The 24,625-nt window shown below is 34.4% G+C and overlaps 1 protein-coding gene across 1 annotated transcript in view; it reads left to right on the top strand.

The window, feature by feature from the left end:
- Nucleotides 1–2,637: 2,637 nt before the first annotated feature.
- Nucleotides 2,638–24,625, top strand: part of Pggt1b (protein geranylgeranyltransferase type I subunit beta) — a 62,969-nt gene continuing 40,981 nt past the window's right edge. Inside the window, exons 1-3 of the mRNA XM_027941099.2 lie at nt 2,638–2,811; nt 11,105–11,223; nt 22,006–22,073. Of these exons, the coding sequence (XP_027796900.1) occupies nt 2,672–2,811; nt 11,105–11,223; nt 22,006–22,073 (327 nt within the window). The 5' untranslated portion in view covers nt 2,638–2,671. The remainder of the gene's footprint in view (nt 2,812–11,104; nt 11,224–22,005; nt 22,074–24,625) is intronic.

The raw sequence follows: 24,625 nt of genomic DNA, 5'->3' as shown, positions 1-24,625 counted from the left end.
GAGGAATTTTGGATGGGGCAAAGGGGAGCAAGGGAGAGGTATGGGAATAGGAAGGATGGTAGAATGAGACTGATTGCATAAATGGTGTGACTCTACTTTGGGTACAACCAGAGAAGTGAAAAATTCTCCATTTGTGTACAACGAATCGAAGAGCATTCTGCTGTCATGTATAACTGATTAGAATAAATAAATAAATAGCATATTAATAAGAAGTTTAGAAAGAAAACACTAAAGAAATGTTACAAAGCATCTATAATTCCAAGACAACAGTTTTCTAAAATATAACTATGTATTTTACAACAGATACATGGAGGCACATATCACTTAATACATTATACATATTTTCCACATAATTTTAACTTTTTTTTTTTTTTGGTGCTGGGATTTTTGAACCCAGGGACATTCTGCCACTTAGCTACATCCCCAGCCCTTTTTTATTTTTAATTTTGAAACAGGGTCTCTCTTAGTCATCTAGGATAGCCTCAAACTTGTGATCCTTCTGCCTCAGACTACCAACTCTCTGGGTATGCACTGACACCCTACCAGGCTTCAACATTATCATTTAATGGCTAAATAATATTGATTTATAGATACTGTGTCATAAGATTTGAGCTATCTGTACTTAGTTAATTATGTACAGTGGCATTAGATTCTGTGGTACATATACCAAACATTTTGTATAGTCAGAGTCACTCATGAAAAGGCTTTTACTTACTTAGGAGATGTATTATATCTTTCAGTGAGTCCAGCATAGCAACCTTTTACTTCAATTTCATACTAAATTGCTAGCTCTTGAGCTTAAGAACAAGATGAAATATTTGGCTTCCCTAATTTAAGGACTATGTTGATGAGAATTGCCAATCATGTATAGAGCATGCACAATTGATTCTAGTAAATTAAATCAGTGTTGTGATTCAGTTTTTAACATCTTCAGGTATCTATGTATGTGTTGTATGTCGTGTGTGGGAGATCTTAATTGTAATAACAGTGAAAACTCCTGTCATGACTGAAGGACAAGGACTGTGAGCTTTATATTTGTAGCAAAGCACCAAGGTCAACACTGGGACCATCATGCTGTTTGTCAATGCATTATTTATTAAAGAAATGCAGGAATGCCTGTGAATAAGTAGTTAATAGTAGCAAAAATCATTCAAGGAGCCTTCAATTGTTGAATAAATAAAACACCAGCCATTAGGCACATTTTTAAATAAAATATTTTCTAAGAAAGCTAACAAAAGTATACCCAAATTTCTAATAAGAAAGTTAATTTTAAAGACGCTGTTTAGACTTGATCCTTCTCTTCCCCAAGAATGTCTCATGAATGAATCATATATAATAATAATAATAATGATAATATATATTAGGAGGACACAATACCTTTATTTAATTTTTATGTGGTGCTCAAGACCAAACCCAGTGCCTTACACATGCTAGGTGAGCACTCTACCACTGAGCCACAACCCCAGCCTCTGCCTCATGAATCTTTAAAGGAAAAAGTACATAGTAGAGGTAACTTAAACCCCCATTTTTTGAAAAATGAACCACCTTATTTCTGTCTTTAGTATATGGTTGATTGGAGAATATGTTGAGCTTATTTTGCTGTTGAGAATTGATGCAACAATGACTCCTGATGACACTTGGACACAGGTGTTAAATATGTAAGATTTGTGAAAGAAAAAAAATGCAGTCTCACAAATGATTACGTAAGTTTTGTGTAAGGTGTGTATAGTGCATATATATAAGTGCTCTATGATAGGATTACATTCCAATAAACCTTTTTTAATGCAATTAATACACCTAATTTGATACATACTAGCTTGGCACTACTATGAATATTACACTATGTATTTTAATACCCTAAGAGTGTTGGTTGGTCCTGACTGACTATGCCTCCCAACCCTAGGCCCAGCCTTACATATTGCTAAGCTGGGTTGTGGAGAGGTGGTGTCAGAATTTAAAGTATGATTTCTATTGAAAAATCACTACATCAAACTTTGGTAAGTTGAAGATTATACATTTACTTATTTTTTTTTAGTTGTAGATGGACACAATATTCATTTATTTTTATGTGGTGCTGAGGATCAACCCCAAGGTCTCACGTGGTGCAAGGCAAGTGCTCCACCACTGAGCTACACCCCCAGCCTTATACATTTATTTTTAAATGATTCTGGTCATTCCAAAGAAAGTTAGGTAAATCTCAACTTCTGTAGTGCTCGCAATTACATAAAAAGCATGTTTATATCCACCATTTTAATTAGGTTTAGTTTCCCTATTAAGCTTAAAAATGTGTTAACCCCCACCCTGCACCCCCCAAAAATGACTCTATTAGCAAATTTATGCTGATCCATCCCTATTTTCAGATCTACCTCTTAACATTCTCTAGGGCCTGTACTTTGGCTAAATGAACTTGAAGCTCTTGTACTTGCCCTTCCTCCCAAATATCCCACTAGGACCAAAGTTTTAACGAATTTACAGGCTGTATTCTACAAGACCTAACTATTTGCGAACCTCTGGGCGCTCAAAGTAGAAAATGCTGTACATTTGCAGTCTACAGTATAGGGCTCCCACCATCTAGTTGGTTTGTGACCCAGTACATCCGGGTCATTAGGGTTTGATCACCCTTTTACGAATATTGCTTCCTGGTCGCGGTGGACATCACTTCCGGGGCAGCATGGCGGCCACGGAGGATGAGCTTCTTCCTGGTAGCGGTGAGGGAGAGCGGCTGGATTTCCTGCGGGACAGGCACGTGCGGTTCTTCCAGCGCTGCCTTCAGGTCTTGCCGGAGCGCTACTCTTCGCTGGAGACCAGCAGGTAATTCGTGGTTACAGTCTGGAGTGCGTACAGCGCAGCCCGGCCCCTTCGGAAAGACGCAGAGGAGGGGCTGGAATGAGAACTGGGCGTCTGCAGGGGGCCGCACTGCAGTCCAGCGACTCTGACCGCTCCCACCAGTCTCAGGCGGAATTGCAGTCACCCTTGCACCTCCGAAGTACGGCTGAAAGATTTGGAAAGCTCTAAGTGGAAGGTTTTTTGGAATCCTGAATTTCCGTCTTGTTACACAGCCATTTTTTGTTTATTCTGAGCTTCCTTTTCACTCGTTTCCCAGATCCCTTGATTCAGTTTGCTTCGTTATTTATGTTATAAAAGGAAAACACAAAGCTCCTATGCTTCTCTTTCTTCTGTAGTCAGTAACGCGTAATTGGAAGTAAATGTAGTTTTGGTGTGTAGGAGCAGTGGCGAGCCTGTAAGGTATGAGTAGAAATTTACTTTCCAGGAATTGTAAATCCAATGGTAAACAAAAGAGGTGCAGTGTTGCGTGAAACATTTCGTTAAAGTGAATTTGCAATTGCCTTTGGTAAAGTTAGAGTTAGCTAAGGAATGTGATTCACAGTAAAGCTGGGGTTGAGAAAGCGAAAGGAAGAGGTGATACTTGGCTCCGCATTGCTGCGTTTTAAAGTGAGGTTTCAGAACTGCATGGGACTGGATGAGAAGAAACAGATTGGTATTTTGAGTACTGTACTACTAGGTTAGTTTGGGGAATTACAGATTGCTTCTGCACACGTGGTCAAAAAATATATTTATATATATATATATATATATATATATATATATATATATATATATATATATATTTAATTTTTTAAAACTGTTTTTCATCTGGTTAAAATTTACAAATTCATTAAAAGAACTTTTACTTGGTTTTATATATATATATTATGGTAGGTATTGTAATACAGCTAAATAAGACAAGTTCCAGTAAAATTGTATATTAGTGTAGAGTTCATGGGAGCGTATAGAAGGGCATGTACCTAATCCATGTTTTCTTAAGAGAGGCCTCTGTGATCACCACTTGACATGTATTTATTAGTTGATTTATTTACTAACTTTGGGTCACACCAAATTGTAAATTCATGAAGGTAGGATTTTTTTCTATCTTGTTTACCTCTACAACACTTTGGGACTGCCCTGTCCCATAAGGGATCCACTAGACACATTTTACTGTTTTGTTTTGAGTCAATTAAGTCAAAGTTAAAAATCAGTTCCCCTATTCCAGTAACCACCACATTTCAAGTGCTCGGTCACCATATTTGCCATTGGCTGTTGTTTCTTTCTGTTTGAGCAATTTGGATCGTCTCACCAAGACCTGTGAGACTGCATTGCACTGGTGCCTTGAATGGTATCTGACATATAATAAGCAGTAAAGAAATATTTGTTGAATATGTGAGCTGGGCCTAGAAGGATAAACACATTCTTGAAAAGGTATAATGTCATTTATGTTATTTTCTCCATCTGTAGGACTGGCTAGCAGAGCCCATATCTACACCTTAAAAATTGAGATTTCAAGGGCTGGGTTCAATGGTAAGGGTGCTTGCCTAGCATGCATAGGACTCTGGGTTCAATCCCCAACACCATGCACAAAACGAAAGAAATCCAAAACTTAGTCCATTTGGTAGTGATATGAAATGTTTTAAAATGTTAATAGATCAAATTTATGGGGATTGATCTTATGAAAACTCAGAGAATTTGGATTAAAAAATTATATTTTTTTGTTACATTGTGACTTAAATAGTCCAGCTTTGCTTACTTATAGCTCTGTGGTTACATTTTCAAGATGCCACTATGTTTGATCTATAAAATTCCAGCTTATACAAAACCATGCATGTTGGCATTAAGTTGTGTAATTCTGCTCACAACATAAGTAAAACAGCAAAAATTGCCAGACTTAAAAATTATTAAATAAACTGTAAAATTTTATTAAGTAGGTTCTACACCAAATGTTGTATGTTAGAGAATAGATACCATTGTTGCAATGGTTAAGAGGGATTAATTGTATTCTTTTTATGTTTAGTGTTTTGTCACTTGCATAGAATTTTTTTAATCATTTTTAGTTTTCCTATGCTCACTCAGTAGCCATATTTAAAGGTAACAATGTATCAGATTTTGTAGTTAGTTTTGGTTTTTTAGTTTCTCTTTCCCTGTGTACTGTTTTTACCTTCATTTATCATTAAGGTCTTTTTGTGATGTGTGTGATTCATAATTGATTTTAAGATGGTTATGAAGAAGCTTTAACCTTTTAAGCAAAGGTGACTGATCACAAAATTTCTACTATGTTAGAGTTTTAAGATGAAAACAATGTATTGGGGGGCTCACAATTCTTACCTAGTATTGCACTTCAATTCCACAAGCATTAATTGAATGACTACTAGGTATCTAGTAACAGGAATACAGTGTTAAGCCAATGACTCAGGTGTTCTCTATTCAGTTATTTTTTGCAGATAAATATGAAACATTGACTTGTAAGGCAAATATTGGACCAGATATTTAGACATTATTTTCTGCCCCTGTATTTTGGAAAAATTATTCCATTTCCTATTTCTTTTAGTATGACAAGAATAAATGATTTTTTACTTTTCTAATGACATTTGCTTCATGAAAATAAGTATAGTGTTTGCTGTTTCATCTGAGGTTTTTCTTTTAACCTTGGAAAAGTGGTAATTTCTAGTTAAGTGACTAACCTCAGATGGTAAGCGTTGTCAATTAACAGCTCTTTTTGTGACTGTAGTTTAGAGTTTTTTGTTGTTTGAGTTATTACCATTTGTACTGGAATAATAAAAATTTGTATAGATAAAGCTTTTTTGACCTAGCTGTTCTTTAGGAAAAGTTTAGGCAGTTTTTATTCTATGACACATTTACAGTCTACCTACTTTTTGTGTATCTTGTGTTTAATCTCTCTGCTGCCTACCATTCTGCAACTACAATATCCTTTCAATTCCTCTCTTATATCCATTATATTACAGTCTAACAGTGTTTCTTTCAAAGCATAATTGTGGGAAGCTCTTTTTTAGTGCCCTAGGGTGCTTATAAAAATGCTGGTTCCTGGTCCCCTCCCCAGATCTACTATGTTAGACATGGGCCTGGGAGTTTGCATCATAACAAGCATCCCAAGTAGTTCTGATGTATGCTGAAGTTTGAGACTATCTGATAGGAGAAAAATGTATTCAGTAGATTATTACACCTGTGCTTCCCAATTCTCATGTGCATATGACTCACCTGAGATGTTGTTAAAATGCAGATTCTAATTGCATAGGTCTGGGTGGTGTCTGAGATGCTGCATTTCCAACAAATTCCCAAGTGCTGCTGATGTTGTTGATCCCTTGACCACACTTTTGAGTTTCTATATACAATGATGGCAATATTCACAGGGCATAATGGAAGCACCTAACTAGCTCAAGCTGAAAAGAGAGGAACTCAGAGAAGGCTTCCTGGAAGAAATAACTCCCAAACTAAATTTTGTTAGAGTGTATTCCAGAGTTTTTTGGTGTTTTTGTGATTTGCTTGTGGGTTCCCCCCACCAAAAGATATATTGCAAATGGACAGTAAGAGTTAAGGCAGATAACTGGGTGTTGAGTAGATAACTAATGTTGGTTCAAAATGTAAGGCAAGTGTAGTAGGAATTGAGCCTAAAGAGGTAAACGTGGACCAAATCATTGAAGGCTTTGTGTGCCCTGTCCAGAAATTTGATATCACATGTGAGTAATGGAAACTCACCAAACAGTGGATCTTAATGATTAGAAATGTGCACTTCAGAGTGATCATGTGATTTGAGAATGATAAGTATTTTGGGTGAAACAGGACCAGAACCAGGGATATCAATTGGGAAGCTGTTGCAGTAGTCCAGGAGAGAAGGTGCTGAAATGTGAAATAGGAATAGAAAGTAAGGGATGAAGAAGGAATTGTCATCTCAGGATTCCAGTATTGGAACTATCACCTGGTTTGGAGAAAGGCAGAAAGGAGCAAATTTAGAAAGGAATGATTTCTATATATGTATCATAGAACTTGCTTAAGTTAGGAAGCTTTATTCATTTTTGTGATGAAATCTAGTTCTATACTAGTTTTTAGTAACTTTCTTCTGGAGTAATTAAGATATTTTGCATGTTGAGTAATTCTAACGTTGTGTGACTATACTTAAACATATTTAACAGATGAGTCAGCCATTATAAAGTATGAATGAATAATGCTTACAATTTTAGAAATCATGCACTATTACAGTAATTCATTTTAAAGTATTGGGGCATCTATGTGCTAGTATTTTAACTTCATGATTGATTTTAATGTGTCCTCTAAAGGCTCTCTACGGACACTGTTATCAGTTTAATGTATGTTTCTTAATGTAGCTGCTTATTTATAATTTTGGAACTCTGCAGTATGACTTAGCCATAGCCCTACCCTGAGACCTATGCTGAAATACAGTCCATCTTGGAGATACCAGTAAAGGAAAGTTAAGGGGTTGTACCAGAAAGGAACAAAGCAAGTGATCCAAAGTTTGGGAAGCTAATCAACGTCTATAAATCAGTATTTTCAATATATTTCCAAATTGTCACTCACTGCTCTGGCCTGGCAGCACACTGCTTATATCACTGTGACTAAATTCTTTTTTCCATTACCCAGACTTAATCTTGAAAAATGAGGTCTTTTGGAAATGTTTGGTTCATCTATCCCATCTTTGAATTGATTCAATGGTGAAGCAGATTTTATTTAGGGTGGGAAATGCAACTTTGCTGCCCAGGTAAGATAAACTCTGTGTGTGTGTAAAAATTTCCCAGTAGGAGCAGGGGATGGATGGAATGTGGCTTGCTTGCTTCAGCTTTTCAAGCTACAAACTCAGAGATTCAGTTATAGGAAAAGAAAGGAAGGAAACAAATGTTCTCCAGAAAAAGTAATAAAGTAAAAATAATGTAGTTGACCTGATTTTGGGTGCATGTATTGGCAAGTATTACTCCTCTATACATCCGGACAGAATTAGGTTAACCAGCAGATTTTATGCCAAGTAGCAGTCATTTGGGTACCATTAACCCTATATTATTTCTCTCAGAGGCCTACAGTCAAAAATAAATTTGTATTTCTTACAACTTGTTTAATTCTTTCCCTCACAAATACTTAGGGCTACTTGAGAATTCTGAGATTATCAGAAAAGGAATGCTTTACCAGCTTGTCTCAGAGGGAGGCTGGGCATTTGCTCCAAAGCACCTTCTTGGTTCTGTGTACCAGTCATTAACTGAACATTTCTGATGGGGCCTTACTTCATTTATTTATTCATTTATGTATTTTAATGGTACATTATAGCTATACCTAATAGTGGAATTCATTGCTAAATACTGGTACATGCATATAACATAATTATAAATTTCATATCTTGCTACTCCCCTTTCTCTCCTCCTCCTTCCACCTGGTGATGGGGACTTAATTTATAAACATAAGCAATTCACTGTAGGTATGTTAATCCCAAAAACTTTAGAGTTTCTACTTAAACCTTCAACCTTGAGTTAAAAATACTGGATTTTTAGGAGCCTTTAATAAGTATGCAAGGTTTTAAGATTCCTTACTACCATATGACTGATTTATTATATTTGATACTTGAATATAAATGAAATGCTTCCAGAAACAAGTAAAACAAAAGATCATTTAACCCTTCAGATAACAGTGTGAATAGAATTTCTCATCCTCAGCATTGTTCACATTTAGGGGTCAGAGAATTCTTTGTTCTTTGGGCCTGTCCTGGGTGTTGGAGGACTTCAGCAGCATCCATGGCCTTTACCCAAAAGATGACAGTAGCATCCTCCTGTAGTTGCTTGATTAGCAGCCTTGCTCTAATAAAGAACCACTGTGAAACCTGGCAGCACATTCAAATCATCTGGGAAGTTGAAAACAAAAATGTGCCCAGACCTCAACTTCCACCTTGAGATTCTGATTTAGTTGTGAAGTGAGGCCTGGACTTTTAGGTTATGTTGTGGTGTTTCAGCCTTTTTTGTTTGTTTAAGCTGATTCTAATGTTCAGAAGTTTTGAGAAGCACCTCTTTGGGAAAGAATACTGCACTGAGACTCAGATTTCCTTTTAATTGATTAACCAAAGCATAGAAATCTAATTTAATCCTTTGGATTTTATTGTCTTCAGTATAAAAATAAAGAAATGGTCTTGATAATTTCTGAAGTTTTTAACTTAGAAAAGAATACCAAGTTGTTTTTATAGCCTTTTGTTTTTTTCAAGATGCTATGGTTGGAACCCAGGGTCTGCAGCATGCAGGGCAAACACTAACCATTTAACTATACCCCCGTGGATGTTTTCTTACTATATAGCTTTTACTGACTAAAAGATCTTTGTTTTATCCATTTCCAACCTCAAGTCCTTCATGGTTTTTCAACTTTTATGTCTCTCCTCCTTTTGCTTTTCTCTATAATAATGCTTTAATAAACTATATTATTCAATATCAATTTTATCTAATCATGATTATTTACTTTATGGGTTATACCAAAGCTGAAAACCCTGTTAAAACTGTCAGAGAACATTAATAGTATTTCAGGTCTTTTATTTGTTAACAATAAATATTTTAAGTAATATCACCAAAAAAGTAGACCTTTTCACATAAAACACGTGATTTTCAAACAGTGATTTTCAAACTCAGTTGCTGTTATGTTAGAGGTTTCCCCAGTGTCCAAAGAATCATTTTGTTTTGGAAAAGAGCCTGCCTTTAGGGGAAAAGGTTGCCAATCAAGGACCTGGAGAAAAGGCTTGTAACACAGTTTGATTAAATATTAAGGTTATTATTATTCCTTTCCCTCCATGTTAGGATAGACATCAATAATGATGGTTTCTATTTATTGAGTGCTTGTTGTAGACAGGTAAGCCCAATAACTCTGTGATGTGTAATGATGATTTATATCATTACTGGAAGCTAAAACTTAGGAAAGGTAAAGTATCCTGCCGAGAGTCATGTGGCTATTGGCCGAGTTAGAATTTGAATGTAGCTCATTTGACAGCAGAGTTTGATCTCTGAATTATAGCATAGCACTGTTTGCTACACAAAAGGGATCCACTTCCCTTAATTTAATCCTGATCTTATGCAGGTAAATAACCTTAATTAGATGGATCTCAATGGGTTGTTAGATTCAAATTGATACATTAACAATTTTCTAGTTCGGTATCCAATATATGCTAATAGTTTCTAAATAATATTAGTTTTCCCAAATGTGTATTTTTCTTGAGTATGTCAGTATCCTTGGTTTTAGTTTTTGCCTGTTAGGTTTAGTTGGAATTAAATTATTGTGATTTCTTCTCTTACCTAGTAGATGCCAGCCTTTTTTTTTTTTTAAACCAGGGATCAGAGAGAGAATTACGCTCTAAAAAGAGATGAATGTTTGCTCATTTCTCTTAAAGTTGGTAATACCATTCTAGATAATTCTATCCTAGATGCATAGTTAATGTATTACATACAGATGGCTTATGGCATGAAGGCTTAATTTTCTCTTGGGACCTTCCCAAAATGTTACAGCATGCATCAGATGGTTTTGGTATACAATATTATGCCAGATAATTTGAAATAAACTTTTATAGAGATATTAAACTGTGGAAATGAGTTAATGGTGCTCAATCAAGCAACATTATAGACTTTCTCAACTTCAAAGGAATTAAATTATGTTAAAAGTAAACACTAATATGCTGACTTTTATACAAAAGCACAAGTTTTAGAGTTCTGATTTAGTGCACAGTCTTGGAGGAGAATGGCATTGCCATATAGTTTTTTATTTTATCAAATAATGTTCCTTGCTGGAAAAATGGAGTTGAAATGCATTTGTATTTAAAGTATTTCTTCTTTTCCAAAATTCATATTTTTTCACAAGGAATCACATTTATAATTGGTATATTCCTTAAGAAGTAAGCCTAAGTTATAAAGCACATTTCCGCTTGGCAAATTAGTAGAAATTGACCTTTTTATACACTTTCCTAACGTTTTTGGCTTATTTATACTAAATCTGCTTAGTCTTCGTGTTGTTTATATGCTAGATTCACTTGTGCTTCAATTGAGGATTGGTTTCTTTAGCCCATAAATGGTCCCTTTTTTAAAAAAACTAAAGATTTGACTGATACTATTTAATTATTAAAGGTAAACTGTGGGGAGGGGAATTTATCTTATTATTTTACTTTAACAAAGTGAGAGTACTGCTTAAATTGTTTAAATGTTAAATGAGTTTTTTTTTTTTTTTTTTTTTGAGCCATAAAGAGTTCAGTTGTTTGATAGTTAAGGTGGAATCTTACATTTTTTTCTTTTAGGTTGACAATTGCATTTTTTGCACTCTCCGGGCTGGATATGTTGGACTCCTTAGATGTGGTGAACAAAGATGATATAATAGAGTGGATTTATTCCCTTCAGGTCCTTCCCACAGAAGACAGTGAGTGAGTTTTTAGCATTTTATTTTTAGTGTGACTAGTTGTACCTGACATAACATGTGTTGAACTAGTAAATTTTATATTCACTTATATAATATTAACAGATTTTGTATACCTGTTTCCCTTGTAATGTGGCATTCCCATTCTGTTGAGATACAACACCTAACAAGTCTAATCAGTAATCTCTGGAGAGAACAATTTAGAGTCGTCAGAGATTAGAGAGTCACAGTTGTAGCTCTGCATTATTTCGTACACTTCCATACTGATGACTGCTTGCCGATTATTTGTATTCAGTGTTTATGTATGATTAATTCTGTAGCATTCACTGTCTTCATTCCTAGCCATTCGTTTTGTCTCTTCAGTGAAAAACTCTGCAAGCAAAAAGTTTTATTTCAGTCTCTGGTCATGTTTAACTAGCATTTTTAAATGGTTTCTTAGAGCTCTTACTTATATGTCATTCATTTTTATACTTCTTAAAACAAAAAAAAAATTGATTATCTTTTCAAAATTCCTAATTTACATGATAAACTAAATATACCCATTTTATAAACTCTATTAGATACTCTCTTAAGTATAAAAGAAAAACCCTAACAGATGTAACTTATACATTTTAGAAAGTGTAACTTTAAAATGATCCAACAGTGGCAGAATGCATGCTTAGCTTTTGTGATCTCCAGCACTATATGTGTACCAAAAAAGATTAAGCAAATAAACTTTCAGGAAATCATGCAGTTTGTCAGTGGTCACCACTTTACTTGTGGAAGCCAGCATTTATCAATTCAAAATATGATTCATTGATTGAAGTACTTGTATAAATCTCATCCAATGGTCTTTGGAGAAGTAAGCTAAAATTTTATTTAGAAAGAGGTTTGGAGTGGAAATGTGATTCAGTAATAGATTGCTTGCCTAGCATTTGTGAGGCCCTGAGTTTGATTGCAACACTGACCAAAAAAAAAAAAGAGAGAGAGAGAGATGACCTTGAATGTAGCTTGTAGCTTTCTACTCTGTTCTAGAAGTTCATAGCTTTTGTTTTTACATAATTTAAAAAATCAATACATATTTACCAGTTCTTGTTAAAAAATTAAGCATTTAGAACTAGATCTTTCAGAATAATATATAAATAAGTCACTTTCCACCAACTACATGAAGAAGTATATATGATAATTTGGTCAGTAGTTATAGATTTCAACATGTTGGTAAGTTAGATTTACTGAATTTTTTGTTAAGAATACTCAACTAAATCTATAGAAGAGTTTTGTGATAAATTACAAGATATAGTCCTTAGTTTCTAGGAACCTGTGGCTGAAACCGGTCATACGTAGTCTTAGTAACTTGCATAAAGAAGTAATTTATGGATTTCCATTTTTGCCAGGATTTTTTTTTTCTACATAGTTTTAAGTGAAAGTCTAGAATTTTTTTTTTTTTTTTAAGTTCAGTGTTACACAGATGTAAGATAGTATTACAAATTCAGCTTGGTTTTTTTTTCCCCCTAAAATTACATGCCATAATTATAGACTACAGTTTCTTTAATGTATTTTACATAGTGAAGATAAGTAGTTACACTGTAGCACATAAAAAAGCTATTCTGTGACTTTTTATTGAAACATACTTTAGTATTGCTTTTATTTAAAAATCGGCTGATTCTTTCTCTTGAAATAAAGTGACAGTTGTCTCTGTAGCATAATATGGATCATAACATTTTAGTGAGAGAATTTATGCCATCCATTAGTTTCCAGATAATTAGTCACTTACTTGTCATGTTTCCTATCTTCTGAATTTATATTTTCCTCTGATTTTAAAGATTATTTGGTGACTCCATGATTGACCTGGGTTTTGATCTGTTATTTAGTATGTGTTTACTTCCCCCTAGCATTTTATTAGTGAAATGAAGTGGTTTTTGTTGTTGTTGCTTTTTAAAGACTGCATGGTTTTTTTTCATTTATTTAATCTTTGTTCTAAGAGATTTACTATTATTTAGGTTTGGCATCTGTAGTAATTTTGTTTGTTCCATTTCTATTAGAATAGCTTAAAAAGGGAAAGATGAAAAGTGTTAACAAGAATACCACAAACTGGAACTCTTAGATTGTTGTAGGAGTTTTATAATTACTTTGGAAAACTAGGGCTAGAATGTAGCTCAGTTGTAGAGCTCTTGCCTACCATGTACAAAGACTTGGGTTCAATCACTAGTACTACCAAAAAAGAAAAAAGAAAGGAAACTATTTGGCAGTAGTTATGAACATTATACATCCTGTGACCCAAAATTCCACTCCTAGTATATTCTCAAAGAAATGAAAATATGTTTACCAAAAGGATATGTGCTAGAATGTTTATAGCAATATTTTTCATAAAATCCCTGAGCTAGGAACCATATAAACAACTATCATTGGTGTAATGATAAACTGGCCTCTTCACATAATGCAGTAAGGGAATGAACAACTATAAGCAGTTCTTGAAATGAGTGTCACAAATGTGTTTTGAGAGAAAGTGCGTGGTTTTCTTTTGAATGCTTAAAATCTTTTGAAGTTAGAGTTGCAATTTACTGTGATTTAGAAGACCTATTAGAGAAATTCTATTTCCTGTTGTATTGTCATTTTCATTTGTTACATCAGTTTGAAGCTCTTTGCTAATTTTTTTCCTTTAAGCATTGCTACTTAAAATATTTGTTATTTCTAGCTGAATTATAAATGCCCAGAGCATTATCTGGCTCCTCAAATATTTTCTCATTCATAAAGCATTTGCAAACTGAGTAAACTCTGCAATTTATAGTCCTTTATTTGTCCTACTTTGTGATGTCACCAAAAAAAAAAAAAAATTAGGGAATTTAAAAACATAAATGTTACACAAAACCTGGAGATCCCAAAGGAAATTTTGGTCAATTTGACGAAATAAATATTTAGAAATTTTCTGTAGTGAAAGTTAATAATTTATATAAGTGACAGACATGGAGGAGATTGTGGCTATAACAAAATTAGTAGCCACACCAGGAGGAATTCTTAAAGAGCAAAGAGAAAAAGGCACACCATCCTTTAGAAAATGACAGAACTTACAGCATGTTAACAGAAGAAGTACAGATAATCAGTAAATACATGAAAAGATGATTAAAATATAGCTAGAAATTGGGGGTATGCAGATGAAATAATGGTATTACATTATTTTTTACCTACATCAGTTTAGCAAAAGTTTTTAAGAGTTGTCAAAGATGTGGGGTGAAGACACTTTAATGTTCAGTTGGTGGAAATAAAAATTATTACAGAATTTTGAAATGCAGTTTAGCAGTTTAATTCTTTTTTATCCCATCTGACATATTCTCATGTATAGTGGATTGAACGTTGGCCTGATAAGTTCTGTTCACCCAGAACTTCACGATGTAACCTTATTTGGAATAAAAATCTTTGCAGATATAATTATGGTAAAGATCTGGAAATGAGACTAGTGTCTTACAAGAGAAAGAAAAGGGAGATGAAACCAGAGGGGGAGGCTATTTAAGACAGGTGGTTTAGAGTGATGCATCAACAGCTAAGGAATGCCCCCGCCACTAGTCAGAAGACATGAAATGATTTCTCCTTCAAAGCCTCCAGAAGGAAGCAACACTTGATCTTGGATTTCTGGGCTCCACAACTGTGAGAGAATAAATCTTTGTTGCTTAAATCACCAAATTTATGAGAATTTGTTACTAACTTTGGGGAAACTAAGAAGAGTGTTTATTTGATATTTTGTTACAGTAACAAATTAGAAGCAAAATAAATGTTCATCAAAGCAGAACAGTTAACCAGACATGGTGGTGCATTCCTATAATCCCAGCAGCTCAGGAGGCTGAAAGAGGATTGCAAGTTAAAGCCAGCCTTAGCAATTTACGGGGACCAAGACCCTATCTCAAAAAATAAAAAGGGCTAGGTATGTGGCTCAGTGATTAAGTGCCCTGGGGTTCAATCCTTGGTACAAAAAAAGGTGGGGGGGACCATTAAACCATAACTCAGTGAAGAATACTGCATAATAGTAAAATAATTGAGATAGATCTGTATATGTACTGATAAAATTCTGTCCATCATATATAATCAAATCCTAATTTAAAACATGCACAAGAGCAGGGGTGGTCAATACATGAAGGATCATGTGAGCCTAGGTGTTTAAGGCCATCCTGGGCAATATAGAGACCCTGTTTTTTAAAAAAATAAAAAGAGAGAAAGATGTGTTTTTTTTAATAATCTATGAGTATAAATGTGTAGGAAAACAAAAATGCATACATAGAAAAATTTTGTGGATGGTAGGAAGATGGGCGCAGAGCCAGGATATAGCAAGAGAAGATACTTTAATTTTTTCTATATATTTTCATTGTTTGTGTACAGTGTCTTTTTGTATTTAAAATTTTAAGTTAGAAAAAGCCTTAGCCTGACCTCTCTTCAAAACAACGAAAATTAAACAGGTAGAAACTAAAAAATTATGTGGTTATAGACAAATACTGATTATTTTGCTAATGGCAGAAATGATGTACATTTTAAAATATTTTATCATTTTCATAGCACTGAAATAATCAGATTTGTTCTTTCACTCACCCAAAAGAGGAAATTAAGAAGCTAAGTACATAGATAACTGCCTAAGACCTTTCTTAAACAGATGTTGAGATAGACTTGAACTGATATCTCAGGCTCTTGACTCGAAGTCTCAGTGCTGTTTTAGTTACTGTTTAAGCATGTAGGTCCCTAGTTGAGACTATTATGTATGACACCTTCAGACATTGTCAATATTTAATCAAAATGAACCCTGGTTTTCACTTAACTCCAGGATTATAAAGATCTTCCTGGCAACCTGGTAATAAGTGTGTGGTTAGACCATTAGAGCATCGGGCCTTCTTATCAACCTCAGGAGAAAGTTTTAGGAAACACAAGGAATCAGGCTAGGAATTGTGTGTTCCCATTAGTATACCTTCTCAAATAGAGATATTTTCCAGAGGAAAATAAAGATATTATCCACAGTAACACAGCTAATTAATGTCAGAAGCAAAACTGGAATGAAATTTCTATTTTCTAGTTCTTTGGTATTTTTATTAAATGCAGTAGATGCTTTTTATTTTTCTATGAGATGCGGATTTTATCATGAGAACTCGGTGTCTTATGGCTTTAAAAGAAAATATATCTGATATCTTTCATTAGGAAATCCCATAATATATTAGTATTAAGTGATTGGAAATAATAGATAAGCAGGTTGAATATTAAAAGGTAAATGTTCAGTTTTTCTAGTCATGTCTGATGGGACATCCCACAGATCCTTCACAGCCCACATGCAATTCTAAATTCTCAATGTGCTATTTTGTTGAAGGAAATACTTTTAAGTTTTGTCACCTACCTTCTCTTTAATTGATCTGATCCTAAAATTAATCTTTGAATATCTAGAAAATAAGATATGGAAAAATATCATTTTTTAAAACTAATTACCTTATCTGAGTCTGTCTTGCCATTCTTAAACAAGGAGTTGAGTAAGATGTGACCTCTTACTAAGAAATCTTAGGGCTGTAGCTCAGTGGTAAATTACTTGCCTCGCATGTGTGTGAGGCACTGGGTTCGAACCTCAGCACCACATAAAAATAAATAAAGATACTGTGTGTTCATCTACAACTAAAAAAAATTTTTTTTTTAAAGAAATCTTATGTTTCTGGGGATGTGAAGAATTATTTATATATTCATAAAACATTAATGTCCATTTTTAAATTACATTGCCACATTCCCCACTTGAATTCTTTTTGCTTAATGCTAACTTTTAAAATAGAAATCAGAAAGTTAAGAACATGATCAAATCAGGTTTTGAATTACATTTAAACAGCACAACCACCATTTTTAATAATGTGGTGATATTTTAGACCAAGAGTTCCCCTTTATTTATTGAAATACCTAAGTATAATTTGAATGTGTTTTTATTTTATCTTTCATAGAACAGTTGTGAGAGGGTAAATACACTACTTCTTAAGAAAAGCAACTCCTTTGATTGAAATAAGTCTTGTTTAACTCTCATTAAATTCTTATTCTATAAGTGTATAACCATTTTTTTTAAGAATATCTACGTGTACTACCTTATAATGCATGATATACAGTGGAGGTTATTATTTAAAACTCTTAAGTTTTAAAGTGAGATATGACATCAGGCAGGAGTCGGCTTAATAATTGTCCTTCATGTGCAGACTTGATAGCTAAAATCATATTCTTCAATAATACACCCCTCTACTTATTTACACAGAAGCACACATACTCATTTGCATCCATGCATAAATTCTCAGTTTTGTTGCTTCTTCCATTTACCCAACTTTCACTTTTCTTAAATCACTTGGATTATTTTATTTTATTTTATTTATTGCACCAGGGATTGAACCCCGGGACACTTAATCACCGAGCCACATCCTCAAGCCTTTTTATTTATTTATTTATTTTTGAGATGAGGTCTCCCTACGTTGCTTAGGACCTCAGTAAGTTGCTGAGGCTGGCTTTGAATTTATGATCCTCCTGCCTCAGCTTCTGGAGCCACTGGGATTACAGGTATATGCCACTGTATATTACAAGTGTCTGGCAAGTCACTTAATGATGGATTGCCACGAGAACAACTTCCATGTTGCATGAACTAGTTTATAAAGACTGGAAAGTAGAGAATGCATTCATTAAATCAGTGGTTATTGATTGTTTCTTAAAATATGATTCTCCAGGCCCCACATTTGTAAATAGAACCCAAAAATCTATTTTTTTTTTTTTTTTTTCAAAATCTATCATTGATTCTGGTGGGGAAACAGATCCAACAGAAAAGAACTTTGTTTTGCTGCTGTTGAGTAGGAACACTAGATGGTGCTATTAATAACCTCCAAAGAAGTTTATACTTAACCTGGAGTATGCATTCATTTAAAAATTAGAATGAATTGCTTTTATACCTTACTCAATATCATGAAAAGGTAAGATTACTAGAACTATTGCTAGCCCAGTAGCCGACAGACATTGACAGGAATCAGGAGTGCCTAATGATATTGAAGTAGCAAAAATGTTACCTCTTGGGCTGGGACTGGGGCTCAGTGGTAGCACACTTGCCTGGCATGTGTGAGGCACTGGGTTCAATTCTCAGCACCACATATAAATAAATAAAATAAATGTCTATCAACAACTAAAAAATATATATATATATATATATGTATGTATAATATTAATTAATGTGACCTCTTAATAAGCACCATTACAAAAATATTTAATTAGAATGAATTAGGAGTAATCAATAATTTTTCATGGGTTCTTAGGTATTTAGTCAAATTCCCTAAGTGTTAAGATCTCTTTTTGTTGCTGTTATTTATACTGAAATAAACAATTTCATTTTTCTAGCATTGTAGTCCAAAGACAGTTTAGAAGAAGGCAAGAAATATTCATTTTTCCCATGTACCGTGACTGGTGCTTAAGATTATAAATGCTTTTTTCATAGTGTTAGTGTGTACTCTCCTTTTTTGAAAAGAAAAGGCATTTTTACTTTCAAGATATTTTCCTTGATAAATTGTGATAAAAGATGTTAATTCCCATTGGCTCAGAAGGCTGAGACTGGAGGATTGGGAGTTCAAAGCCATCCTCAGCAAAGTGAGGCACTAAGCAACTCAGTGAGACCCTGTTTCTAAATAAATTACAAAATAGGGCTGGGGATGTGACTCAGTGGTCGAGTGTCCCTGAGTTCAATCCCTGGCACTCACGCGCGCACACACACACATACACACAAGCTGTTAATTCTTCCTGTTTCAGTTTTGATAAAATATAATTGATATTAAATGGTTGCTGTTTATTAAGCCTTGGTCACTGCTGAAGTACAATCTAAACATGTTCTTTTAACCCTTCCAAGAACCTTGCAAGAGTTATATTTGCAATGTTCCTAGCTCAAAATGGAAGAAACTAACTCAAAGAGGTTGTTCTACATGCCCATAGAACATAGTGCTAGGAAAAACAAGATTCTGAGTTTGATTCCAAGGGTCCACACCATAGTCTCTTACCCTTATGATGGCATTTTGAGCATTACCATTTCTGCTTTTCAAAATGTTATTAGTGTAAGCACGCTTGAATTCAGAAATGAGCAAGCAAATGCCATTATTTATTTACATCTAAAGAAGTGATATTTTACTTAGAAATATTTTATTGAATTTTTATTGTATGTATGCCTCTAAAACACCTTGCAGAATTGTCAAAATCAGAAGGGGAATCAATATAAGCTTGCTAATGAGAGCATAAACTCAGACCCAAAAGATGGAATTAGAGATTTCTTCCATCAAAAGTAGAAATGGGATCAGATTTTTATGGAGAAGTTTGAACAGGTTGGTAGCTTGAAAGGAGAATCTTTAGAAAGGCAATCCTAAGTGGCATGGGGTAGGGGGACTGATTTTATATCGTATAGGAAAATATACTTTTTGACACTGCCCCTCATTCAACTTGAGAGTGATTAAAACATTAGTATAAAGGGACTCAACCTGGGAGCTGTGTTAGACTACATTCTAAAGATAGCAACCCCACAAGATTCTTTTTCCCGGTTATTCAGTCAAACACTAATCTAACTGCTGTGAAGGAACTTCGCAGATGGGAATTAAGGTAATACTAAATAGCTGACCTTGAAATGTGGAGATTATTCATGGAAGATGAATATATACAGATAGGCTCAGTATAATCCCATGAGCACCTGAGGAGTCAGTCATAGAAAATGTAGTGAAAGGGAGAAGAGAAAGTCTAGCCATGGAAAGGATTTGAGTTTTATTGCTGACTCTGGTAAGGATTCATTTGCAAGAAATGGGAAGAGGGTCTCTAGGCACTACAGGGGGCCCCTAGCCCATAGCCAGAGACCTTAATTCCACATCTGCTAGGAACTTTCTTCTGCTAACAACCTGAATGAGCTTGAAGGCAGATTGTTCCTACAGAGCCTCTAGTAAGTAATTTAGCCCTGCCAACACTTTGATTTTAACCTGGTGAAACCTATGTTGGACTTCTACCCTTCCAGAACTGTGAGATAGTAAGTGCCTACAGTTGCTGAGTTTGCGCTGATTATGGAAATGGTAAATAATACAGAGGACAAAATACACTCTTGTTCATATCATCCTACTCAGTTAAATTGTGTTGTTTATTCCCTTCCAGGCTTTGTTGAAAAATTTATCATTTGCTACATTATAAAAATAATAATGCAGACACAGTTTTGTATCCTGCTTTTTCTCTTACTTTGATCATAGACATTTCTCCATGTTGCTGTATAGTTTTATTAATAATTGTTTTTAATAGGAACATAATGTTCCTTTTAGTAGATAACAGCATGATAGACTTGATATGTTGGACTTTTATGTCATTTTTAGATTATCACCATTATTACACTACAGTAAGCATTTCTGTGCTTATGATCTTATATTTGAAGTAGGTTCTCAGATATAAATCATGACTTGGTCAGAGTGTATAGTTGTTTTTTAAGACTTAGTTACACATTGGCAAGTCTAATGGCTTACCAGTTTAAGTCATCAGCAAAATAAGAGAACCATGTTTACTAAAGTCATTATCACTATAAATATCTTATATAAATAAAAAGACTAATGGGGAAGATAGTTGATGTAGAGTTTTAAATTTAGTGGTTCCTAATTTGTCCAAAGAATTTATAAGTGACTAGAAAGCTGGATCAAGTACAGTACCTGATTTGAAGAAGCAGGAGAATGAAAAACAGTTATTCTGAATTAGTCAGGTACTAGTTATAAGAGATATGAAAGCAGTTTCTCACATCAGAGCTTATTTTAAAATCAGCTTAGTTTATTATTAGTTCTTAATTATCTGCTGATACATTTTGTCAGAATTATTTTCTGATAGCTATCAAAACCATAATTATTATGGATGCAATTGTTTTGTTAAATTCCCAACTTATATTCCATTGATATCTTGAAAAATGAAAATGTTTAGTCAGGAAAAAAATTGTAAATAACTATACCTTGAATGAGTAGAGACTTAAGTGTTAACTTATAGTATTTTATATGCTTCAAAGCCATAACCTAGAACAGTGGCCTAATACTAAATACATAGTACATATTTTTCCTCTGTGGCTCTAGAGAAGTTTGTACCTTTAGCTTACTCTTATGTAAATAAACAGTTAAAGTAAAAGACACTGAGCTGGATGTAGTGGCTCATACCATAATCCCAGTGTCTCAGAGGGCTATTACAAGTGGATCACAATTTGAGGCTAGCCTCAGCAACTTACTGAGGCCCTGAGCAACTTAGTGAGGTCCTGTCTCAAAATAAAAAAAGGACTGGGGCTATTGCTCAGTGGTAAAATGCCCCTGAATTCAATTCCCAGTCCTGTCTGCAAAAAAAAAAAAGCAATTCAAAATAGAAAAAGTAAAAGACACCGAGTGCGAAGTTAGGATTCTAGACCTGTTGTGTTGATCTTGAATATGTCTTAACCTTTGGTCTTCTGTTTTCTTTTTCTATATATAGTGGGATTGAATATGTTGAGAAAATGAAAAATGGTCATACAGAAGTATGAAAGTATTTTGTATACAGTGAGATAGGCTATAAATAAATGGTACATACTAGGAAATCACTATTTTGTCTCTAAGTGGTATTTAATAGAATGTCCTCAATGCATTCCCATAAAGCACCTAGAAGGGACAAGGCATATGGTAAACATTTAACGTTAGCTAGCATGAAAATGGAGACAGTGACAAAGATTGGTATTAAAACACTCTTCTACTAAAAGATTGTATAATTAAACTGCTTTAGATTCTACCAAAATAAAGTGTATTTAAAATATGTTTTATTTTCTAGGATCAAATCTAAATCGCTGTGGTTTCCGAGGCTCTTCATACCTGGGTATTCCGTTCAATCCATCAAAGGTTAGTTCTCTTTGGGTCAGAAGATAGGAGAAGGGATGTAGGAAGATTTTAGTGAGAAAGAAGACTAAGAAATTATTCAGAAAGAACCAGGCTTCCAGGTTTTAATCAGGCTAAATGCTATTTAATAATGTATATTATAAACTGAAACCTCTTAAAGGAAAACAGTATCCCCCTTCCTGTAAGAATTACATAAACACAGAAATGTCTTTTGTTTTTTTGTTTTTTTTTTTAAAGCCTCTCTTATTATTGTGACTAATTTGTGACCACTTGGATTTAAAGTTTATTAAACACTATACTGACTTATTCTGTGTGGAAACCATAGAAAGTTGTTATACAAGAAAGTCATCTAATTAAGTCATGGTGTTAATTTTCTAGTATTTGAAGCAGTACTAACAAACAAAAAGGAGACTATGGGAAGGTGAATTAAGAATATACTTTCATTCTACCAAAACATAAACCTTTTTTCCTCACCTCCTGCTTTTTTTGGGTCCTGGGGATCAAGCCCAGAGTCTGAAACTTGAAAGGCAAGCTCTCTATAAATGATTTATACCACCACCCTCCAGACTTTCCTCCAGAAAGGAAAACTTTCTTAATTGAGAAATCAATGGGAAACTTTACATTTTTCAAGTTAAGTGTTCTTTTTAAAATAACCAATTAGTAGGATCAGCTGAATATTTGAAATTAATTATAAAACTGTATGTGTATTGTGGCATATAGAATTATTTGACATAACTTTTTAGGGTTGGGGTGTACCAGGGATTGAACTCAGGGGCACTCAACCACTGAGCCACATCCCCAGCCCTGTTTTGTATTTAGCAACTGGGTCTTAGTGCTTTGCTGTTCCTGAGGATGGCTTTGAATTTGAAATCCTCCTGTCTCAGCCTCCCAAGTTGCTAGGATTATAGGCATAATGCACCTGGCAATATAACTGTTTTTTAATTCAGATTTTATCTATCACAATGCCAAGTCTCAAGGTCTTTATAGGATTTCTTATAAGGAGTCACGCATTTTGTATTTGATAACTGTTCATAGTTACTTTTTTTTTTAAATTTTTTATTGTTGGTTGTTCAAAACATTACATAGTTCTTGATATATCATATTTCACACTTTGATTCAAGTGGGTTATGAACTCCCATTTTTACCCCATATACAGATTGCAGAATCACATCAGCATAGTTACTTTTATTGAAACAGTTCAATCAGGTCAAATTAATTCCACCCATATTGTGGTAATGAGTCTCTTAAGTCTTATTTCTTATCTTTGTCCAATTATTAGTCTAATAATTGTCCTTGTGTAAGAACGTAGGCTTCATAAAATGTTCTTTGCAAGCAATACCCCTTTGAACTCTAAATATCTACATACTTCAAGTTAACACTATTTCCAGTTTTTCAATTGTAGTACTTTGAGTTTCTATTTGCATTTCTTTGTTTTTTGCTATCCAAAGTGCTAGTGTTTTAGTAGAGATTCAAATAATTAAACTTTATATAGGAACAGAATGATTTAGTTTTTCAGGTGTATTTTTTAAAAATATTTGTATGATTACACTTTAGTATTTAATTTACATTTGTGTTATTTAAAATTTTTATTTCTTTTATAAATATTTTCTTTTTTTTTTTTTTAATTTTTTATTGTTGGCTGTTCAAAACATTACGTAGTTCTTGATATATCATATTTCACAATTTGATTCAAGTGGGTTATGAGCTCCCATTTTTACCCCATATACAGATTGCAGAATCACATCAGTTACACATCCATTGATTTACATATTGCCATACTAGTGTCTGTTGTATTCTGCTGTCTTTCCTATCCTCTACTATCCCCCCTCCCCTCCCCTCCCCTCCCCTCCCCTCTTCTCTCTCTGCCCCCTTTACTGACATTCGTTTGTCCCCCTTGTATTATTTTTCCCCTTCCCCTCACTTCCTCTTGTATGTACTTTTGTATAACTCTGAGGGTCTCCTTCCATTTCCATGCATTTTCCCTTCTCTCTCCCTTTCCCTCCCACCTCTCATCCCTGTTTAATGTTAATCTTCTTCTCATGATCTTCGTCCCTACTCTGTTCTTAGTTACTCTCCTTATATCAAAGAAGACATTTGGCATTTGTTTTTTAGGGATTGGCTAGCTTCACTTAGCATAATCTGCTCTAATGCCATCCATTTCCCTGTAAATTCTATGATTTTGTCATTATTTAATGCAGAGTAATACTCCATTGTGTATAAATGCCACATTTTTTTTATCCATTCATCCATTGAAGGGCATCTAGGTTGGTTCCACAGTCTAGCTATTGTGAATTGTGCTGCTATGAACATCGATGTAGCAGTGTCCCTGTAGCATGCTCTTTTTAGGTCTTTAGGGAATAGACCGAGAAGGGGAAGAGCTGGGTCAAATGGTGGCTCCATTCCCAGCTTTCCAAGAAATCTCCATACTGCTTTCCAAATTGGCTGCACCAATTTGCAGTCCCACCAGCAATGTACAAGTGTACCCTTTTCCCCACATCCTCGCCAGCACTTGTTGTTGTTTGACTTCATAATGGCTGCCAATCTAACTGGAGTGA

The sequence above is a fragment of the Marmota flaviventris genome, chromosome 5 (genome assembly GCF_047511675.1).
Source record: "Marmota flaviventris isolate mMarFla1 chromosome 5, mMarFla1.hap1, whole genome shotgun sequence".
NCBI classification, from domain to species: Eukaryota; Metazoa; Chordata; class Mammalia; order Rodentia; family Sciuridae; genus Marmota; species Marmota flaviventris.
The sequence above is the reverse complement of the archived record's forward strand: the minus strand, read 5'-3'. Positions and strand labels throughout refer to the sequence as shown.